The sequence below is a fragment of the Sarcophilus harrisii genome, chromosome 2 (genome assembly GCF_902635505.1).
Source record: "Sarcophilus harrisii chromosome 2, mSarHar1.11, whole genome shotgun sequence".
NCBI classification, from domain to species: Eukaryota; Metazoa; Chordata; class Mammalia; order Dasyuromorphia; family Dasyuridae; genus Sarcophilus; species Sarcophilus harrisii.
In genome coordinates this window covers 559,166,792-559,187,173 of record NC_045427.1, presented here as the reverse complement: position 1 = coordinate 559,187,173, position 20,382 = coordinate 559,166,792, and the positions used below count along the sequence as shown (strand labels likewise).

Below are 20,382 nucleotides of genomic sequence, written 5' to 3'. Positions count from 1 at the left end.
TTTAGCTGGTTTGTAAGGTGGGTAAAGCGAAATAATGTATAATCAGGCCTGAAAGACAAGGTTGACTTGTGAATGCCTTTAAATGAAAGAGGACTTTTTTATTTGACCTTAGTGGTAACAGGGAGCATTTGAGATTCCTGAGAAGTTGAGTTACATGGTCAGACTTGTATTTTGAGAATTGTAGAGGGGATAGATTGGAGGCAAAGAGATCAATTAGGAGTCTAAAGCAAGTGCTTTAGACAACTGGTACTTAATTAAGATGGTGGCTGAATGATTGGAAAGAAGGGGATGGATACAAGAGATGTAGAATTGGAATCAAGAAGAAAGATGTGGCAGCGGATTGGATGAGGGGTAGAGGTTGAGGAAAAATTAAGGATTGGAGAAGACGTTTTGGTTTCAAAGTTGGGTGACTGAATGAATATTGATGCCCTAAAAAGTAACGAGGGACATTCAGAAATAAAGAATTAAGACTCAGAAATTAAGTTATTTGCTCATGGTCACATATCCAGCAAGTGAATCCAGGTCTCCCTCATGCTGTGACAGTTTTCTAGATCTTTGGATAATTTAAAAAAATTTTATTAAAGCTTTTTATTTACAGAACACATGCATGGATAATTTTTCAACATTAACCCTTGCAGAACTTTCTGTTCTATATTATCCTCTCCTTCCCCCCACCTCCTCCCCTAGATGGCAAGTAGTCCAATACATGTAAATATGTTAAAATATATGTTAAATCCAATATATGTATACATATTAGTACAGTTATCTTAATATACAAGAAAAATCGGATCAAGAGGGGGAAAAAAACTGAGAAAGAAAACAAAATGCAAGCAAACGACAACAGAAAGAGTGAAAATGATATATTGTGGTCCACATTCAGTTCCCATAGTCCTCCCTCTGGGTGTAGATGGCTCTCTTCATCACTGAAAATTGGAACTGGTTTGAATCATCTCATTGTTGAAGAGAGCCATAACAGACATATCTTTTGAACGATGTGGGCCTGGGATGTCACTGTCAAAATAACAAGGGGCATTAGGAGTTAACAGGTGTCTGTGAGCGTTAGATGTTTTTGTTTGTATGTCATTCAAATGCTTTTATGCTGTCAGCATTCCTAAGCAATGACAGGTGAGGATACAAGGCCTATGCAAATGGAGGAGAGTTCTGGTCTGCTCAGACCTGGGGGATTAGTTCTGGAAAGGACCTGCCTTGGAGGTCAGTTAGTCCAGCCCCCCCTTCTTTTTACATATGAGGATCCTGAGGCCTAGAAAGGTTAAATGGCTTTTTTCCCCAATGTTTTATTAGCGTAATATATTGTTCTACTCCTTGCCCCTCTGTCTCTTCCTGATGTCTTATGTTTTATATGAAAAAACACAGGGACTGGACTTGTGATTTTATTATAAAGGGCAACTCCCAGATGAAACTTCTATAGGTAGGCAGACTCATTGTCCACAACTTAACTATGTTAATATTCCTTTAAAAATCACATCCTGAGGAGGCAGCTAGGTGGTGTAGCCCTGGTATTAGGAGGACTTGAGTTCAAATCCAGCCTTAGACATGTAAACAGCCATGCATGATCCTGGCAAGGCAGTTACGATCTCGACTGCTTCCAAAAACCCCTTAGAGAACCAAACCAAAAAAACATATCCCGAACAAAAATAATATACTGAACTCTTGTCTTCTTTGCCACAATTCCATGCTTCTTTTAAGGGAATAATTCCCATCAAACAAATATATTTATTATGAATATGTTGAAATATGTTAATGTTTTCATTTTATGATTTAGGAGTGAATCATGGTTTCCTTAACTTCAATTACAGTTAGAAATATGTTCCTGTGTGGAAAAAACTCGAATATATTGAATTGAAAACTTTTAATAATGAAGAATCTTCATTGTTGATCATATTCATTCTAGTGCTTGTTCTGTTGTCAATTCATAGAGGTTTAGAGCAGAGGTAGCTTTTCCTCCTTCCTGGATAGAAAGCTGCCCTAGAATCATGGAAATCTAAGGTCAAGTGTTAGCTCTTTCTCATACTGATGGGGTGACCTGGGAAACTTAATCTCTCAGTGTATAGATAACTCTGTTAGACTTTATATTTCAGAGAAGGTGCTGATTTGTACTGGTAGAGGGAGTTTTTTGCATTAAATGAATCCTTTGCATCAATGAAACCACAGGGCCTAGTCCTCATCTCTGGCAGTTAGGTTGTACAATAGAGAGTCATGGGGCTGGGAGTAAGAAAGATCTGAGTTTGAATTCTACTTCAGACACGGATTAGCTGTGTGACCCTGGGCAAGTCATTTCACTCTGTTTGCCTCAGTTTCCTCATCTATAAAATGAGCTGGAAAAGGAAATGGCAAACACCAAATAGGATCACAAAGTTCACATGACTGCAATAACTGAACCACAATTAGTTGTATAAGGTTATTATCAACACATTTGTTAAATCAATTTAGCAACAGGCTTTCTCAACTAACGAAATATATATTTATAATCTAAATGTGTTCTTTAAAAGTAGTTGGCAAAATTCACCTAGAAAATAATATCTTCTTTCACTGTAGAAGTAATTTAGAATCTTTTTGAAATTTTATCAGCACTTATCCCTTGTTCCTTCCCTCATACAACATAAGAGGAAATATTAAATGAAACTGACATTAAGTATTTGCTGCATCTATTTATTTTCAATGCCAACTTATGAAAAAATAATGTGAATTGGGAGCAGGGTGGTCCCTTGTCTCCAAAACTAACATCGTTTGATTATTATTTGAGGGTCTTGTTGGGGAATAAATTTACTTTGCCTTTTTCTGTGTGTCTTTGCCAGTTTGGATTCCTTTACAGAAACTGGCAGTTTAGTTTGTATGTTTCCCAGACTTGTCAGCCATTCTTAATCAGTTCTGAATGTTGATTGTCTCTCTTCTTCCATTCCTCTTTATTGTTGCTGAGTTTTCAAGCATTTACAACTGAGGTTGTTGGTCACCCAGTCTGTGCCCAGTTAGGGTTCGGCCTGGTGCCAGAATTTGTTGGGGACTCTCAGGGACCGAGTTCTCTATGCTAACAAATGAGCGATGGTTCTCAAGCAGTCTAGTGTAGCTTGCTGATCCAATATTTTCAGCTTGAAGAAGTAAATCTTTGAGGATGTTCAAAGAAGGGTGAGTTTATTTTTCCTTTTCCTTCTACTTCATTCATCTAAGAGATAACCCAGGTCATCTGCATTGAATAGCAAGATAATTAGATGTGCTGTCAGAATATTAATGTAGAGGAAGGCCAAGAGGGGAGGAATCTCAGCCTACAGCTGACGTTTCTTAAGTAGGCTACAGAACATACTACTATTATCAATTTGGAAGAAAATGGGGAGAATAGAGAAGCAAAAGGGGTATGAGGTATAAGCATTGCTCTTCAAAAACTGAGCATTTGTTTGTGCTCCCAGAATCCTGCAAAATCATTGGAAACATGCAGGGTAAGCTCTCTAGTGAATTTATCAGAGGAAAGAGGGATATCAAAAATTTTAAATTCACTATGGTTTGTACTATTCACATTTGTACTAGAGGGGGAAAAAATGTAATGTTTGAATATTGAAGAGGTTAAGAATTTTTTATTCCTTCTGGGAAGATTGAAAATACTTTTAAAAGGAATTTCAGTTTCTTTTATTTTGGAATATGAAGCATTTTTGTGGTTTTCTGTTGTTTTTATATTTTTTTTTCTCTTATGCTTCCAAATCTTCTTGAATAATCACTTTCTAAAACTCTCAATGAACAACATAAATGAAAGTAGAATATAACTTACAGTCTCCTGTTATTTTTCCATTAATTTTTACCCTCGAGATATATTTTGATTTTCTCTTCAGACATTATATTGCCTTCATTACACTGGACAAAAACAATGTCAGATTCTTTTCAGCAAAGCATGTTTATGATTTAATGAGGCTATTTCTTGTAATCTTAGTTTTGTGCTTTTATGATGTGTTTAAAAATTTAAATTATTAATTTTCAGATATAAATGATTAAAATTCAACACTTTTTGTCCTGCTTTTTGACATGTTTAAAGCATCATTTTGAGGATTCTTTATTGCTAATATTGTCTTTTACTATTGATTTTTGGATTCTTTATTGCCAAATATAAATCTGTAGGTCATAATCCTTGTTGTAAAAATTATTAATCAAAGCTATTGCTGTTATCCACATTGTCTTCTTGGCTTATTTATATTTATGTTCAGCTGAAGTCAAAGTTTATGGAAAATATTCAGTTTTTGCCTGATGAAAGGCAGGCTTATCTAATTTTTAAAATATTTATTTTGTGAGCTAACAAGGACATACCTTTGGCAAAAACTTTTAGCAGTTTTCATATTGAATCTGTTTCTGATTATGTAGCATTATTTACCCCAAGATTTAAGTCATTATCTTCAGATGCTTAGAAGACATAGCTACTTGTTTTTGAAGTGTTAAACAATGTATTGAAAATATCTAGTGAGCAACAGAGTTGAAGTAACTTACATGAGCAAAGCAATTTTGCTTTCAGGTTCTTAGATTTTTATTTAGTAAGGTGCTTTCTTCTGCAGTATCTCTGAATTGCAAGAGCCACCCATTTGATGACTTCTGGGTTCCTCATTACTTTTTTTTTTTTTTAAAGTTAGTGGATCATTTTGTGATAAGATGATTTTTTTGGTCTCTTAGTTTTTACATCTGAGATATTTTACCATGGCATTGCAGTTATTGCTAGAAGACATTTCAACTTTGTGATGTTAAATATCTAAATTTCGTAAGACATAACTAGATAGTTAATGGCTTGAATTAGTCCTTTTGTGGGAGATATTGGGGAAATAGGCATATTTCAGCATATGGAACTAGGTAATATGATTTTGAAAAAAATTCTTTCTGAACCATGTCAGAATCAGTCCTTCAGAACTGTTACTTGACATTTTCTAGAGGTTCCATATTTTAAATAAGAGGTAAAAATAGGTGTACACTATTTACCATAATTAGAATTTCTAGGGTTTTTTGTTTTTGTTTTTTATATTAGTGATAGGTTTTGGAATATTGTTGACCATGATGTACTGGCAGATTTATGATTTAGATAATAAAATTTTATGCCCTAATTCCTGTCACAGAATACAGTTTGTGTGGTTTGGTTATGAAGATTGTGCTACATTTTAGAAATCTCCTTTATCCTGGCTTTTGAAAGATTACAGAGAAGGGAAGCAATAATTTAGGAAGGGGACAAGAAGAAAAGCAAGGAATGAAAAAACCTATACATAGTAAAAGAAGGTAGGTAGATTTTAGAGATGTGACCTTATCCCTAGAAGTATGAGTTTTGTCTCTCCTTTCTCTTCTAATTCATCTTTTAGTTTCCTTGTATATACTCAGGTTCTGCCCATTTTCTTTCCTTCTACTCTCATGTTTAACTTTTTGAAAATTAAGGCTAATAGTATCATTCTAACAGTTATCTTCTTTTTTAAAAAAATTTCCTGTAATTGGATAAAATGTGCCTCAAGTTGGGATGAGTTGTAAAGTTATTCAGTTATTGTTGTTGTTATTATCATATTAAAGGTATTCACATTTATTTTCCTTCCCAAATTTCTCTCCAGAGTAGAAAATAATATATTGCTGATACCCCTAGTTTCTTGACTGCTTAGAATTCATTTTGAATGAGAGGAATTAACAGAACTATTTCATATTTTCTTCTGTGTTAATGATGATACGTTATGGGATATTTTGACTCTTATAGTAGAGACTCTTGCAGCTTCTGAATATAGCTTTTTATTCTTCTGGGGCACTCAGATAAACAAGATGCATTTCTCCTGAGTGTGTCCCCTTGAGAAAATTGGTATGCTAGGATATGTGTAATCAAAGCCTGAAGATTTATTTACCCTTATGGCATTGGCAGATTTTGAGTTTGACATTCTAGATAAGTTCTTTCTATTATTTATATGATAGCATTATAAAGAAGCTTTTAAAGTGTGTTTTATTCCTCTTTTTAGAATTATAGCTACTTTCTTGCTTATAACAAATAGATTTGCTTCTTTCACTTAAATCTTGAGAAATAAATCTTGAATATACATCTCTGATTTCAACACTCTGTCAAGGCATTTTATAGAAATTATGTTTCTGAATGATAGAACTTTCAAAATATTGAAAAGGCTTGTCTTTCTCTTTCAAATTAACATTGTTTTTTCCTATTACCAAACATTTATTTAATAATATAGTCTCAGCATAACTTTTTAGCAAAAACACTTAGTTTTTATTTTAGTTTATCATCATCGCCCTTGAACTCATAATTGCACAATTTCTTTAGCCACTATAAAAGGCCAAGAAGATTTTCTCCTTCTGATACTTTTATTTTCATTTGTTGTTGTAATTACTGCTTTTGGGCTCTTTGCCAGGAAATTGTGACTCCTGAGCCAGGGGGAGGAGTTAAGAGTAAAACTGCATCATTGCCAAAAATATTCTATTCCAAATGGATTTATGTAAGGCAACAGTGATATCCAGTGACAAGTTAAATTAGCCACCGAGGTGTTTTCTCCAATTCTCTCAGAAGGCTAATATTGAAAGCCCTCATTCAGACCAGAAAGTTCTGAAGTTAGATTAAAGCAACAAAATATTCTGTTATAGGGAAATTTTAAAAAAGGAATTTTGTAATGTGACTTCTAGAACTAAATGAACTAGAAGACTACAAGAAGACAACCAGTGACAGATGAGGTAATAGTATTTAATCTTTATACTATTAGGAGTTTGCTTCTTTAGTTTCAAGGCTGATATTTCAAGGAGAAAATATTTAAAACCCCTGTTTTATTAACAGATTGTCAGTGATCTCATTATTTCATAATAAATAGATGTATTTCTTTAGTCTCCTATTTCCTTAAACTGCATAGAAATATCTTATTAGAAATACAACCATCAAATAAGCTGTTCAATTTTGAATTCATACCCTGCGTGGTATGGTAGTACAAAGTTTTATAGTGCTTGCACATCTCCTATAGTTTCTATAGTGCCTCTTTTAAAATAATTAATTATTTATCTGTGAATTCCTAAGTCTTTAATGTGGTGCTTTAAATACATTAGTGAGATAAGAATTTTTACTAGGACAGAAGCTGGATTTTTTATTTTAAGAAACATTTTTCTAAAAGTAGTTATACCTTTCATATTGTATGGAAGTTTTATCCGTTAGTGAAGTAGAATAAATGGGCTGGCATCGATACTAGTTGCCTTTGGTTCTGTGTCTGAGGCCTAAGCAACCTTTGACTTCTCTAAGAGGTTGTATTTCTTTTTTTTTTTTTGTAAAGACATTACAAAGCAACAAATCACTCTTTAGTGTTGTATCATGGCATTATTTATGTTATAGTACAGGATTTACCATACTTAAACATTGCTTAAACCAAGAAAGATTTAGTCTTAAAACATTTATTGTAGATCTGGAGAGAACAGACGTTTGTCCAAGGTCCCTTCTCTTTTCCCTCCCCCCCTTCACCTTCTGACACATATATATGCTTTTAATAGTTTTGTAGTCATTATCTTTTTGAGTCTTAGTTTATGGAATAATTACCTTATTATTATTCACTAGGCTAAAGCTATTTAAACTTGTTTTCATTAAATATCTTTGTGCTTTAATTTAGGCATACATTTTCTAAATGGTAGTTTGATTACCCTTTTTACACCATCCCCACTTTGGCAGGTGGGGCTTAAAGAAATAGGAGTGGATCCACATTTTTTCTTTTAGTTTCTTAGATACAAGAACAAAAGTAACTTGATTCTCAAAAGTTCTGTGACTGAAAGCATTCAAGAATGAAAATCAAGATGGGGGTAGGGCACTTGCTTCTAGATAGATCTTTATTTTTAAAAAATTGACTTGTTTCAGAACTCCAAGAATTACTTAAAACCTAGCTACCCTAGGATTTAAAAAAGGTTTATTGATGCCTTTTTTTTTCAGTCATTTGTTACTAAATAATTTTCTCCAAGCTCCAAAGCAGAATAAAGTGAAAAAACTAAATATTACTAGGACAACTTCAGAAGACAGAATAAAAATATTGTGAAAGATTCAATGAATAAGACAAAGATGTAAACCGTGAAATACAGTAGATGCTTAGCAATATATAATTTTTGTTGCTTTTATCAAACTTAAGAATTCTCTGGTATTAATTCAAGTCCTTCAGTATTAATTTTCTGAGAGAGCTGGAGAAGACACCTCTATGGCTAATTTGTCACTAGACATCACTGTTGCTCCACATAAATCCATTTGCAATAGAATATCTTTGGCAATGATGGTTGCATTAAATGCTTCTCTAGGAAGTTGATATCTGAAAATGTCCTGTTGAATCTACTAATGGCTTCTCTTTACCTTTAGTGCCACCTCAATATGGCATTAATTCCTCCCACCCTCCCCCTTCTCCTGGTTTTGTGTTCTGAGACTAGCTTTCATATTTCTACCCTCAGAAGGTTGAAGATGATCTATTAATTATATGCCTTCATGACTCTCTTGCAAGACTATACCACAAGAAAGAATAATCTTCAACCTTTTCCTGGCTCTTATTTCAAGTCTTGATCCCTGAATATTTTAGGAACATCAGCTGTTTGGTATCTGATTAAGGATTTGGTCCAGTTGGTTCCCTAGCCTATCTTTAAGAATCCTCAACTTCAGTCCTGTCATTCACTGTATTTCATTAGGGTTAGAATTTAATACTTTGTTGGGTAATTATGTCACCTGTGTCATATGTTTAGGGGGAATTTGTATGACTGTGAATAAATGAATAGAATTGATTATCAGTACAGACTGGATGGAAGTAAGTGAACTGCAGAGTTTTGTATTATTGTGCATCTGCAAAAGAAGGATTGGAGCCCTTGACTTTTCTCTGGATAATGAATTTATCTGTTTAAAAATATTTGTAAGGTAGATCTCTATTGATTATCCCTCTACTTAAAAGTAATTATCTTACTTAGATAAGAGTAGTTATTGAGTGAACCTGTCAATGGAAACCAAGTGTAAAGAGGACCTTTATACCTTCTTGAATCATACAAAGCCATTATGAGGTAGATTTGTTCACAGCCTAAGGAAGTTATTTTAAGAACTATTTAGAAATCTTGAGTGTGAATTCACAGGGTTGGAATAAGCCTTATAGAATATCTCTTGAGGAGCTATGTGATAGAGGAAGGTCAGGAGCTACTATAAGCATCTGAGAACACAAAAAGTGGGTTGAAAAACCTGAGAAAAAGGTCAGCTCTTTCTTAAACTTCCTCTCCCAGGGCCTATTAATCCCCAGACACTATAATATAACCTTTTGTTTCATTTCTAGCAAAGTGAATTGTCTCTGTCTCAAAGTGACCAGGGATTAACTGGAAATATAAAAATAAAGTTAAGCAGAGAACCCAACTTTGCATTAATGTTAGAAATTTTCCTAATTGTAGGCTCAGAGCTTTTGTGACTCAACTCATAACTTTTAATTTAAAATAAACTTTATCATTCCATAGAGATTATTAATCTCACTAAAAAATGAAAACCTCTTTAGTGTATTTAAAATAGCCTTTGTCCTCTCTCTGTTGTAAAATAAAAAACAAAAACAAAAAAGGCTAAAAGGCCAGCCTTTGCTTGGTGTACACTATGTTTTGCAAAGAATGTTCCAAAAGTTCTAGGTCATTTTAAAGCTTAATAGCTTAAAAACTACCCTAAGACTTTCAGGACACCTTTCATAAAATGATTGACTGGGCACTGTTATTCTCTACATATTTTCTACACATGCACAGAACAAGACATGTTATCAATGTGTGAGCATAGATGTCATATGCATAATGCACACACCTGCATTTTGATGCATATGCACATGTTAAATATGCATATGTATGAATAATGGGTATATTGTTGTATGAGATTATGGATATACATAGATACACACATACTAATATACCTCTGTCTATCTAATGTGAATAATATACTTGTGAGTTACAGGTATTGTTTTCCCTGCAGTTTTTTAAACCACAGGCACAGGTTAATTAGTCAGTTTTTGGTTACAGTAAATTTATCTATCACGAGCTTTTTTGTCAAGGCAATTGAATGGGATCATTGGCTAGTAGGTTTAGAACTAGAAGGAAACCTTAGAGATTATGTAGTGCGGTCCTTTCATTTTTAAGGGTGGGAAATGGAGGTCCATTGAATTGCCCAAATTCACATAACTAATAACTGGCAGTTGTGGGACTTGAATCCAGGTTCAATACTCCTTCCATTGAGACATGCAATCCTTTATTTTAGATATTTATTGTGTTCAGATTACTCTTCTGGGATACTTTGCTAAGACATGCTCTATTTATACTCAGAGGAAAAGGGAGGTGTAGCCCATCAGCAGCTGATAGTCTTAGTTGATTAGAAAGTCTGTTTGATAATGCTCGATTTAATGCTTGCCCATAGAGACTGTTGTTGATATTTTGCTTATAAGAATAGCTAGATCAAAGATTTAGAACTGGAAGAAAGGTGTAGCTCAGCCCCTCCTTCTGTAGGTGAGAAGCTTGAAACTCAGAAAATGAAATAGTTTTATGGTCACAAAACTAGAAGCAGAGCCAGGACCCACAGCCAGGTGTCTTTTTTATTATATTGTGTACCTCCTCATGGATTATTTTTCCTTGTGGCTTCAAAGCAACTTTCACAAGATGGGGAACATGGAGCTAAGCATGTCTTACAGGTTTGGACCTTGTAAGATAAAGAACAGCCGTGGCCTTAAGAGGCATGGCATTGATATTAATATGCCCCCCCAGAAATTGGTGATTAAACTCCTATCCATTTATTTTTGTGTAATATTCGTTATATGAACAAAATCTGGATGTGTAGGATGTTTACTTGTGTGCCCTTAAAATAATTTGTAGGAGCAGCTCCATAACATTTTAAATATTTTAATTTAATTTAAAAATTTTAAGACAATTTAATTAATAATAATAAACTTGATTAATTTAATCACTTTTTACTTATTCTTGTAGGGTGTTTGTGAACCGGAGTTTAGCTATGGAAAAGATAAAGTGTTTTGGTTTTGATATGGATTACACACTTGCTGGTGAGTACCATTCTATATTTGTTTAGCAATTGATACCTTAAAAACAGCATAGTGCTATGCTAATGCCAGGTAGTTTAATAAATTCTTAATTATTTTATATGTTGTGTGTGTCATGTGACTGACATTTTATGTCATGTGACTGACAAATGATTTGTCACCATGTTAAAAGATTCCCAGTTTAGATTTTTTTCTTCAGCAGAAACTTTTGAACTATTATTTTTACTACATAAGATTGAGATTCAGTCCATGAGAGAAGATAGAAAGATAATAACTAGTTTCTTTTTAGTCTAGTGTTTGTGGTATTTTTAATACTGTGTGTGCTATTGATAAATCTAGATTTTCTGCTTTTCTCTATGAAGCTGTCTTTCAGGGATGGACATTTTTCACTCTTATTGTGTAAATAAAGACGAACTTTGGAGTAGACAAAAGAAAAATTGTTTCAGAGCTTATTAAGTTTTTTTAAAAAATGTTTCCAACATAATAAAATTTTTTATCTGACAATTGAAATAGTACAGATTAATCTGACTGTTTTTCTATGGTTGACATACATGAACCCCTTACCTTTGAAGTGTCTTCCCTGAGAAATTTTTCTCTGGTTAACCAAAAGCTTTACATATAAATGGGTTCAAAGTTCAATCCAGTAAGTATGGATAATAACAACACACTTCTATAGCACTTGCAGGTTTGTCAGGCATTTCCTAGTATAGATATCTTTTTGTTTGGTATGGCAGAGTAAATAGAAAGACCTGGGTTCAAGTTTTACCTTGGTTGCATGCTGGTGAGTCATTTAACTCTCAGTTGCCCTAGCACACTTTGTAAGTTGCAAAGCAGGTATAATCATGATTGTTAGAGGAAGTTCCTCAATGAGAGTTTCCTGTACTGGTTAAATTATAGACTTGATTAAAAAAAATTATTGTTCCCATTTTACATATGAAGAAATCAAAGCTTTGGGATGAGAATCAAGAATGATAATGTATTCTGTGCAGATTGAAATATGTTATTTTAACTTTTTTGTGTGTTTTTTCTTTTGATTTGTTTCCTTTCATAACATGACTAATATGGAAATATATTTTATGTGATTGCACATATCTAACCTATATTGAATGTCTTGCCATTTTAGGGAGAGAAGAAGGGAAGAGAGGGAGAAAAATTTAGAGCTCAAAAATTTTTTTAAATGAATGTTAAGAAATTGTCATTACATGTCATTGGAAAAAAAATACAATTTTTTAAAAGGATGATATGCATTTTGAAGATCTTATTTTCAGAAAGAAAGATGAAGAACAGAGAGAATTTTGATCCATTTATTATTATGTTTTTCTTTCTACTCTGTCTAGTTAATTGACATCTAATTCACATTGATTTCTCTTCTGTAAGAGAAAGTAAAAATGCTTTAAAAAAAACCCACTTCTCTGTTCTTTAGAGAACTTCTGTTCTATTAGGGAAAATAAAATATACCTTAAATACACACAGATATACACAGTTTCACTGTTTAAAAAAATGAAGAAAAAGGATCTAAAGAGGGAGAGGGGAATCCTAAACTGTGTTAAAAAAAAATTGGGGCAGCTAGGTGCACAGTGGATAGAGCATTAGCCCTGAAGTCAGGAGGAGCTGAGTACAAATGTGACCTCAGACACTTAACACTTCCTGGTTGTGTGACCCTGGGCAAGTTACTTAACACTAATTGTCTCAGCCAAAAAAAAAAAAAGAAGAAGAAGAAATAAGGTAGGCATATGTGGAAAAATATGATGTATAATAGAATTGGAAAAGGAAGAACCTACTAAATGTTTGGAATGATACACTAGGGTACTAGGGTAGTCTGGATTTTTTGAGGAGGAAGTTAAGTACTTGTCTTTTAAGGAGTGTGGTTGTGGATCTACTGGTGCTGTTGTACAAGAGATTATCCAGAAGAGGAAGACAAATAGAGGTGCTTGATGACCCTGTTGAGGGTTAGTGAGACATATTTGTCTACCTGATAACAAGAGAGTTCTGATATTTATCCAGGATAATGGAATGTAGAAAGGAGCCTCAAGATTTATCAAACCTGATAATCATTACCTATTTCTGATAATTTATATGATTATAAATCTTCTTTTTAGAAGAAATATATTATTGCTAAGGATTAGGAAGTTGAAGATAAGAAATTAGAAATCTTAGAAACAGCTGGTATTTTCATCACTTCTAATGATGAAATACAAGAGATGAGTAGGGAAAATTCAGATTTGACATTAAACAGCTAGTAGTTGTTATTGTTGTTGTTTTAATGGTGTTTGAGAAAGAGATTTAAATCTCTGGACCACATCTGAAAATATAGGAATAACTGTCCTGGCCAGGGGTGAAGTATATCTAAGAAGGCTGGTAGGACTATATTTTCATTTCTCTTGTATATTTAATCAAAAGGACTTTACACTGAAAAAAAATAACAGAAATGTAAAAACTGCTTTCTTGCATTCATGTTAGATAACATTGAATGTAGCTACAATTTAGAAAGAAGCGTATCAATAGAAATGATCAGAAATTCCTAAGAAACTAAAAACTAACCTTATGACTTCAGATGTTTATTCACCAATGCAGTAAATATGGATAACAAGCATGATGCCCTAGGGATCTTAATGAAAAGAAGCAAATTTGAACTGATAGACATCACTAAGACCTGGTGGGCTAGTATTCCTGATTGGCATATGGCCGGCCACAGGTGTATCTTATTTTAAAAGCACCAGATGCATAAAGATTATAGGGATTATGTGTAGCATTATTTATCAAGATATTTCCTCATATGAGAAAATCCAGGATTGAGAGAGAGAAAAGAGTTGGAGAACACTGGAATAAAGATGTGTAGGAAAGGAAAGGAAAGTGACATTTTTGTTGAGATGTTCTAGACAACCAGTACAGAAAAAAGAAATAAATCACAAGTCTGGCACAGAAACATGTTATAATTATGAAGGGGAGAGGGGGTTGCTTCAGTTATCTTGGCATCTGCTAAAAGCAGAGCAGCTATTATTTCTGGGTTTGCTCTATTGATAATTTAATCACTTGAAAGGTTGAGAAACAAGGGGCACACTTCTGTCTTGGATCTGATTCCCACAAAAAGAAGGAATTATTTATGGTAGAAATGCTGGAGACCTAAATGGGGAGTGACTGACCAATCCATCTTAGAATTCATGATAGAAAAGGAGGAGGTGGCAAACCCCAACATGGATCCTGCATTTGGGGGAAAGCATCTTTTAAAGGCAATTTTTGAGTGTTAGGATTTTAGAGTGACTTGTGCCAAATAATAATTCTTCAAGTTATAGCTATATTCTAGTTATGTGATGAATATCTGAGGAACACACCTTTACAGCCTGTTCATGGCCTTCACAGAAAGTTGCACTCCTATTCTCTGCCATGCCAGGACTTCCCATATTAAAGTCACACAGGTTTTTGAAGGAATTGGAGAGAAGGAAATAATGCCTGACATATAGTTGACACTTAGTAAATACTTGTTGAATTGAATCTAATTTTATTTCTTTTACTTTATTGTTCAATTCTGTTATGAATAAATGTTTTTGTTACAGTGCTAGCGGAAGTGTTTATTGGCTAGCTGATGAGTCAGCTGGTATATATTAGAAGTTATTTCATTTTACCAGAGCTTTTAAATATTGAGGAGCAGAAGGATGGAGAGAGAAATAATCCAAAAGGAATATTAATTATTTTAAAAGCATTTTGTTTTATTTTGTGGGATAATTGGGGTTAAGTGACTTTCCCAGAGTCACTCAGCTAGGAAGTGTTAAATGTCTGAGGCCAGATTTGAGGTCCAGTCCTCCTGACTTCAGGGCCAGCAAGCACTCTAGCCACTGCGTTATCTAACTACTCCTAAAACATTTTAATTTAAAATTTCGAGAATTTCCATTTAATTCCATTAAAATTTCCATTCTTCCTCCCCTCCCAAGATAGTAAGCAGTCAGATATAGGTTATACATGTGCAATTATGTAAAACATTGCCATACTAATCATTTTGTACAAAAAGATTCCAATAAAAGAATGAAAAAATAGCATACTTCAGTCAATATTCAAACAATATCAGCTCTTTCTCTGAAGGTGCTTAATTTAGTTTGCCTTTATCATTAGTCCCTTGGGATTGATTGTCTTGGATCATTGTATTGCTGAGAATAGCCATATCATTCACAGTTCTTCTTTAAATAATATTACTGTTCCTATGTACAATGTTCTCCTGGTATTATCACGTCACTATTCATCAGTTTATGTAAGTCTTTCCACTTTTTCTGAAATCGCCCTATTTTTGTCTTATAGCATAGTAATAGTCATATATCACATCTTGTTTAGCTGTTTCATAATTGATAAGCATACCTTTGATTTCTAATTCTTAGCCATCACAAAAAAGAACTGCTATCAATATTTTTGTACAAATAGGTCCTTTCCCCTTTTTTTGGATGTCTCGGGGATATAGACCTAGCAGTGGTATTGCTGAATCAAAGAGTATGCACAATTTTAAAGCTATTTGGGCATAGTTTCAAATTACTCTCTGAGCTCTATGAGCAGCTCAATAGTGTCCCAGTTTTTCCATATCCCCTTCAATGTCCAGCATTTTCTTTTTTTATCTTATTAGCCAATCTGATAGGTGTGAGGTAGTGCCTCAGGACTGTTTTAATTTGCATTTCTCTAATCAGAGTATTTTTTCACATGACTATAGATAGCTTTGATTTCTTCCTCTGAAAATTGCCTGATCATAGCCTTTGACCATTTCTCAATTGGTGAATGACTTTTTCTAAATTTGATTCAGCTTTCAATATACATGAGAAATGAGGCCTTTATCAGAGATACTAATTGCAAAATTGTTTCCCTAGTTTTCTGCTTTTCTTATAGTTTTGATTATATTGGTTTTTATTTGTGTAAAAACTTTTAAATTTTATACAATCAAAATGATTTAGTTTATATTTTGTAATTTTGTCTCTATCTTCTTGGGTCCTAAATTCTTCCCTTCTTCATAAATCTGACAGATAAACTATTTCATATTTTCTTTGTTTGTGGTATCACTCTTTATGTGTAAATCATGTATCCATTTTTATCTTATCTTGGTATATGGTGTGACATGTTGGTTTATACCTAGTTTCTGCCATAATTTTGTCCAGTTTTCCCAACAGTTTTTTCAGAGAATGAGTTTTTGTTCCAGAAGCTTGGATATTTGGTTTTATCATGTAGTAGATTATTCTGGTTATTTAGGGAATATTAGTCATTGAGAAAATACTACTTAAAGCCAAACGGTTCCTGCAGTATTGTCTCCAACTTGTAGGGGGATATAATTTATACTATACAAGTAATAGCAAATTTCTGGAGTCAGGAGAGAGAAAAGTATAGGATATCAAAGGTCATAGCTACCAAATAAGTTGAGACCAGAGATGCCTTGGTGATTGAAGGCAAATTCTAGCAATGCTTCTTGCTTTAGCAAGAGAAATTTGGCAGAGTATTTGGTAGAGGAACAGTATCTTATAGTATAGTCATTCTTTTGTTCAGTTTGAATGTTACTAAATTATGGTACTTAGGCTATGGTTAAATATGTTATATAAATAATAAAAATTTATTAAAGTTAGAATTTCTTATATTTCAGTAATTCAAGATGCCAAAAAAAAAAAAAATCGTTTGATTTATATGTACCACACATGCTCTTCTTTTTAAAAAACAATTTGTCCCTTATGGCCTTGATGTTTTCCTGGTTTTTATAATATCTGAAATTATAGTATTATTTATATTTACAAACATATATATGCATAATGTGTACAGTTTGTACACACACATGTATTCATGTTTGTCACTTTGAGGCAGTATTCTTTATTGAATATGACTTCATAGCTTCATCAAAGAGTCGTGCCGGACTAAGTTTATTTCCTTTTTTGATAGGTTAACCAAACTGATACATTAGAGGAATGATGTGGATAGAGGATAAACTTATATCTTTTAGCAACAGATTCAATTAAGTGTTTCATATTATTCTTAGGGAAAAGTTGGCGAGATGTGGCTTAATCACAGAGCCACAGTTCGGTTCTGAACCAAATGGTTGAACTTGGAGCAATTGTTAATGATTCATTTTTACAAAACTTGGCACTGAGATCTGTGGTGCTGTTCAGTGGTGTCCAGTTCTTCCCATGGTACTGTGTGTGGTTTTCTTGACAAATATACTTAAGTGATTTGCCATTTCCTTTTCCAGCTCATCTCACAAATGAGGAAACTGAGGCAAACAGGGTTAGTGACTTGTCCAGGGACACAGCTAGTAAATATCTGAAGCCCAGTTTAAATTTGGGTCTTCCTGACTCCAGGCCCGAACATTCTATCCATTGAACCAGCTAGTTGCCAGAAATCTTTGACCTGGACTTTTTTTTTTTTTTTTTTTTTTACATTTTAGTAGTCACTTGAATAAAGATATAGATGATATACCACATTTACGGATGACTTCAAGTTAGGAGGATTAGATAACACAGAGGAATGATAGAATCCAAGAAGATCTTGACAAACTAGAACAATCTTGGACTGAGTTTCAGAAGATAACATTTAATAGGGACATGTTTAAAGTCTTAAACATATGTTTGTTGTTTTTTGAGATGTAATTAATTTTTTTTTAAGTTCTCAACATGCACTTTTATAAGATTTTGAGTTCCAATTTTTTTTTCTTCCTCCCTTTCTCCCCACTGTATTCCCCAAGATGGCAAGCAATCTGATAGAGGTTATACATGTACAGTAATAATATCAATATATTATTAATTAACTAATTATTTAATATTGTCATATTATATTAATAATTAATGCTATTAAACCTATTCCCACATTAGTTGGATTATTAGAACAAAAGGGAAAAAAACCATAAGAAAGAAAACAAAACTGAAAATAGTATGCTTCTGTCTACGTTCAGACTCCATGGATGTGGATAGCATTTTCCAATATGAGTCTTTTGGAATTAATTCTTAGATCATTTTATGATTAAGAGAGCCAAGTCTATTAAAGTTGATCATCACAGGGTGTGGCTGTTAATATATACAGTGTTCTCTTGGTTCTACTCATTTCATTGAGTATCAGTTCATATAAATCTTTCCAGTTTTTTCTGAAATCTGATTGTTCATCATTTCTTATAACACAATAGTATTCTATTACGTTCATATACCACAATTTATTCAATCATTCCCTAATTTCTGGACATCCCCTCAATTTCCAATTCTTTGTCACCACAAAAAGAGCTGCTATAAAAATTTTATACATATTTGTTTTTGTTGTTGTTGTTTTTTAAACACCTTCAAGCATAAAATTATAGAGGCATGGTTTTCAGACAGTTTTTCTGGGTATTTTAATACCTAAAAACTCAGTATGATATAGGATAATTCAGCTTTTAAGTTTCATTAAGAAAGCACAGCTTCCAGGCTATAAAGAAGTAATGATCTTGATGTAGTTGCCCAGGTCATTCAGCATCTAGAATGTTGCATTCAGTTCTGGCCTTCACAGTTTAGAAAGAACATTGATAAACAATGGGGGTAGGCTGTGGTGTTCTCTTCTTTAAAATATAATGGTTCTCTCTGGGAGCAGGTTTCTTGGGGAGGTTTCCTGGAGGCAGCCTTCATTTCAGTTCAAATCAATAATCACCCCAAATGCAGCCAGCTGATAAAATGCAAATGTCTATTTTCTCCTTCCTTGGGCCCGGGTAGCTTTCTTAGAGGTCTCAGCTTTCCTTGGTTCTGAGAGCTTTCATTGCTAGTCTTTTGCCTCTAGTTCAACTCTGAATGTCTCCAACCAGCACCAAGGTGAAAGTTGGCACCTCCAAGAGTGGGCTTGTGGGCTTCCTCCCAGAGTGCTCTGTGTCTGTCCCCGAGTGCTTCTGTATCTGTCCCAGAGTGCCCTTTGGCCCTAAGAGCTTCTTGCTCATATGAGCTCTTTAAAGGTGTGAACACAAGCATTGTTTCTATCAGTTCCACTTAGTACCTTGTTTCAAGTTCTGGCCCATAACATTTCCTTGTAAGATCAGATCAATCATACTGAACCATGCTAAATTAGATAATCATTGTCTCTATCAACTCTAATGAGTTAACACTTCGTAAGGATTCCAACAGTGGGCAACCAGGATGGTGAAAGGCCTTGAGTCCATATTGTGTGAAGATGAGTTGAAAAAAATTGGGAGATTATTAGCCAGTACTTAACCCAGTGCCTGCCACATAATAAGCATTGAACAAATTCTTGTTAAATGAATAAATGAATGAATTAGGAGACTGAAGAGGCATGAGAAAGTTTGTAGCATTTGGCATATCCAAAAGGCATTGTTACACTGGTTCTGCTTGTTTGGTCCTAGAGGCAGAACCGTAAGTGGAGGGTAGAAGTGGGCAAGGGCAGATTTAGCTTTGAGGTTAGGAAAGATGTCTTCTCATAAGCACTATCCAAGAGTGAAACTGATTGCTTTATTAGATTATTGGAAGTATTACTACGACTTGTTGTGCAGGTTGTAATGAATAGAATGCTAATATTGTACTAGATGACTGTTGAATGTTATTAAGTGATTTTGTTATAATTGATGTTAGTATTGCTTTTTTATTGTTAACACAGCCTGATTTCCAGGGTAAATGATAAGGTGAAGACATATATTTTTAGAGATTAATAATTAATCATTTAAAATTTTTAACTCTCCTATAAATGAGGAACGGAATTACTGAAGACTGAACACATCTGAACTTCTGTTATTAAAATTTATTTCAAAATAATTTGGCTATTAGATGAGTATATTGATATGATTAGGAAAGTTTTTATATTTTTTTTAATTTGGGAAAGGAGAAATTATTGTGCTTACTTATATTAAGAACTTTTCCATTATTTCTTCTGTAATTTTAATAAATACTACTTCTTTCTGAACAAACAATATTTTGTGATGTCTAGTAATATTGCTGAACAATCTGATAGACATTAAAGTACCTATTGTATGTAACACATTGTGCTAGAGATATAGACAAAATGAAATAGCCCTTTTCTGAGTCTCCATTTTATTAGTGGAGAATGAAGGGTATATGGCATATAAATGATTTTCTTGTTATATATAACTTGCTGCCTTACTTAAGAAGTAGGACACATTTCAAATTATATATAATACATACATATACATATACATACATACATACATACATACATACATAAATATATATAAAAGAGATTTTTTTGGCAGTGGAGGGAAGGTGGAGGAAGCTAGATATAGAGATTTCTAAGTTTCTTCAAGTTTGCCGTATTTATTTTTCCTTGTGATATAGTATCATTGCATTCATATCTCATCATTTCTTCAGCCCTTCACCAGTTGATGGGTACTTAGTTTTTCCCATGTTTTTGCCACTATAAAATATGGCTATGAATA

At 33.6% G+C, this 20,382-nt stretch overlaps 1 protein-coding gene across 4 annotated transcripts in view; it reads left to right on the top strand.

Annotated features, from left to right (window-relative positions):
- The window catches only part of NT5C2 (5'-nucleotidase, cytosolic II), a 111,699-nt gene that overhangs the window by 43,583 nt on the left and 47,734 nt on the right, over positions 1 to 20,382 (top strand). For 3 of the 4 annotated variants that reach the window (XM_003755411.3, XM_031955774.1, XM_031955772.1), the window contains one exon: positions 10,945 to 11,018. In XM_003755411.3, coding sequence (XP_003755459.1) covers positions 10,945 to 11,018 — 74 coding nt within the window. Of the gene's footprint in view, positions 1 to 6,385; positions 6,688 to 10,944; positions 11,019 to 20,382 lie in introns of those variants that run through there. The other variant, XM_031955773.1, reaches the window with a different exon arrangement.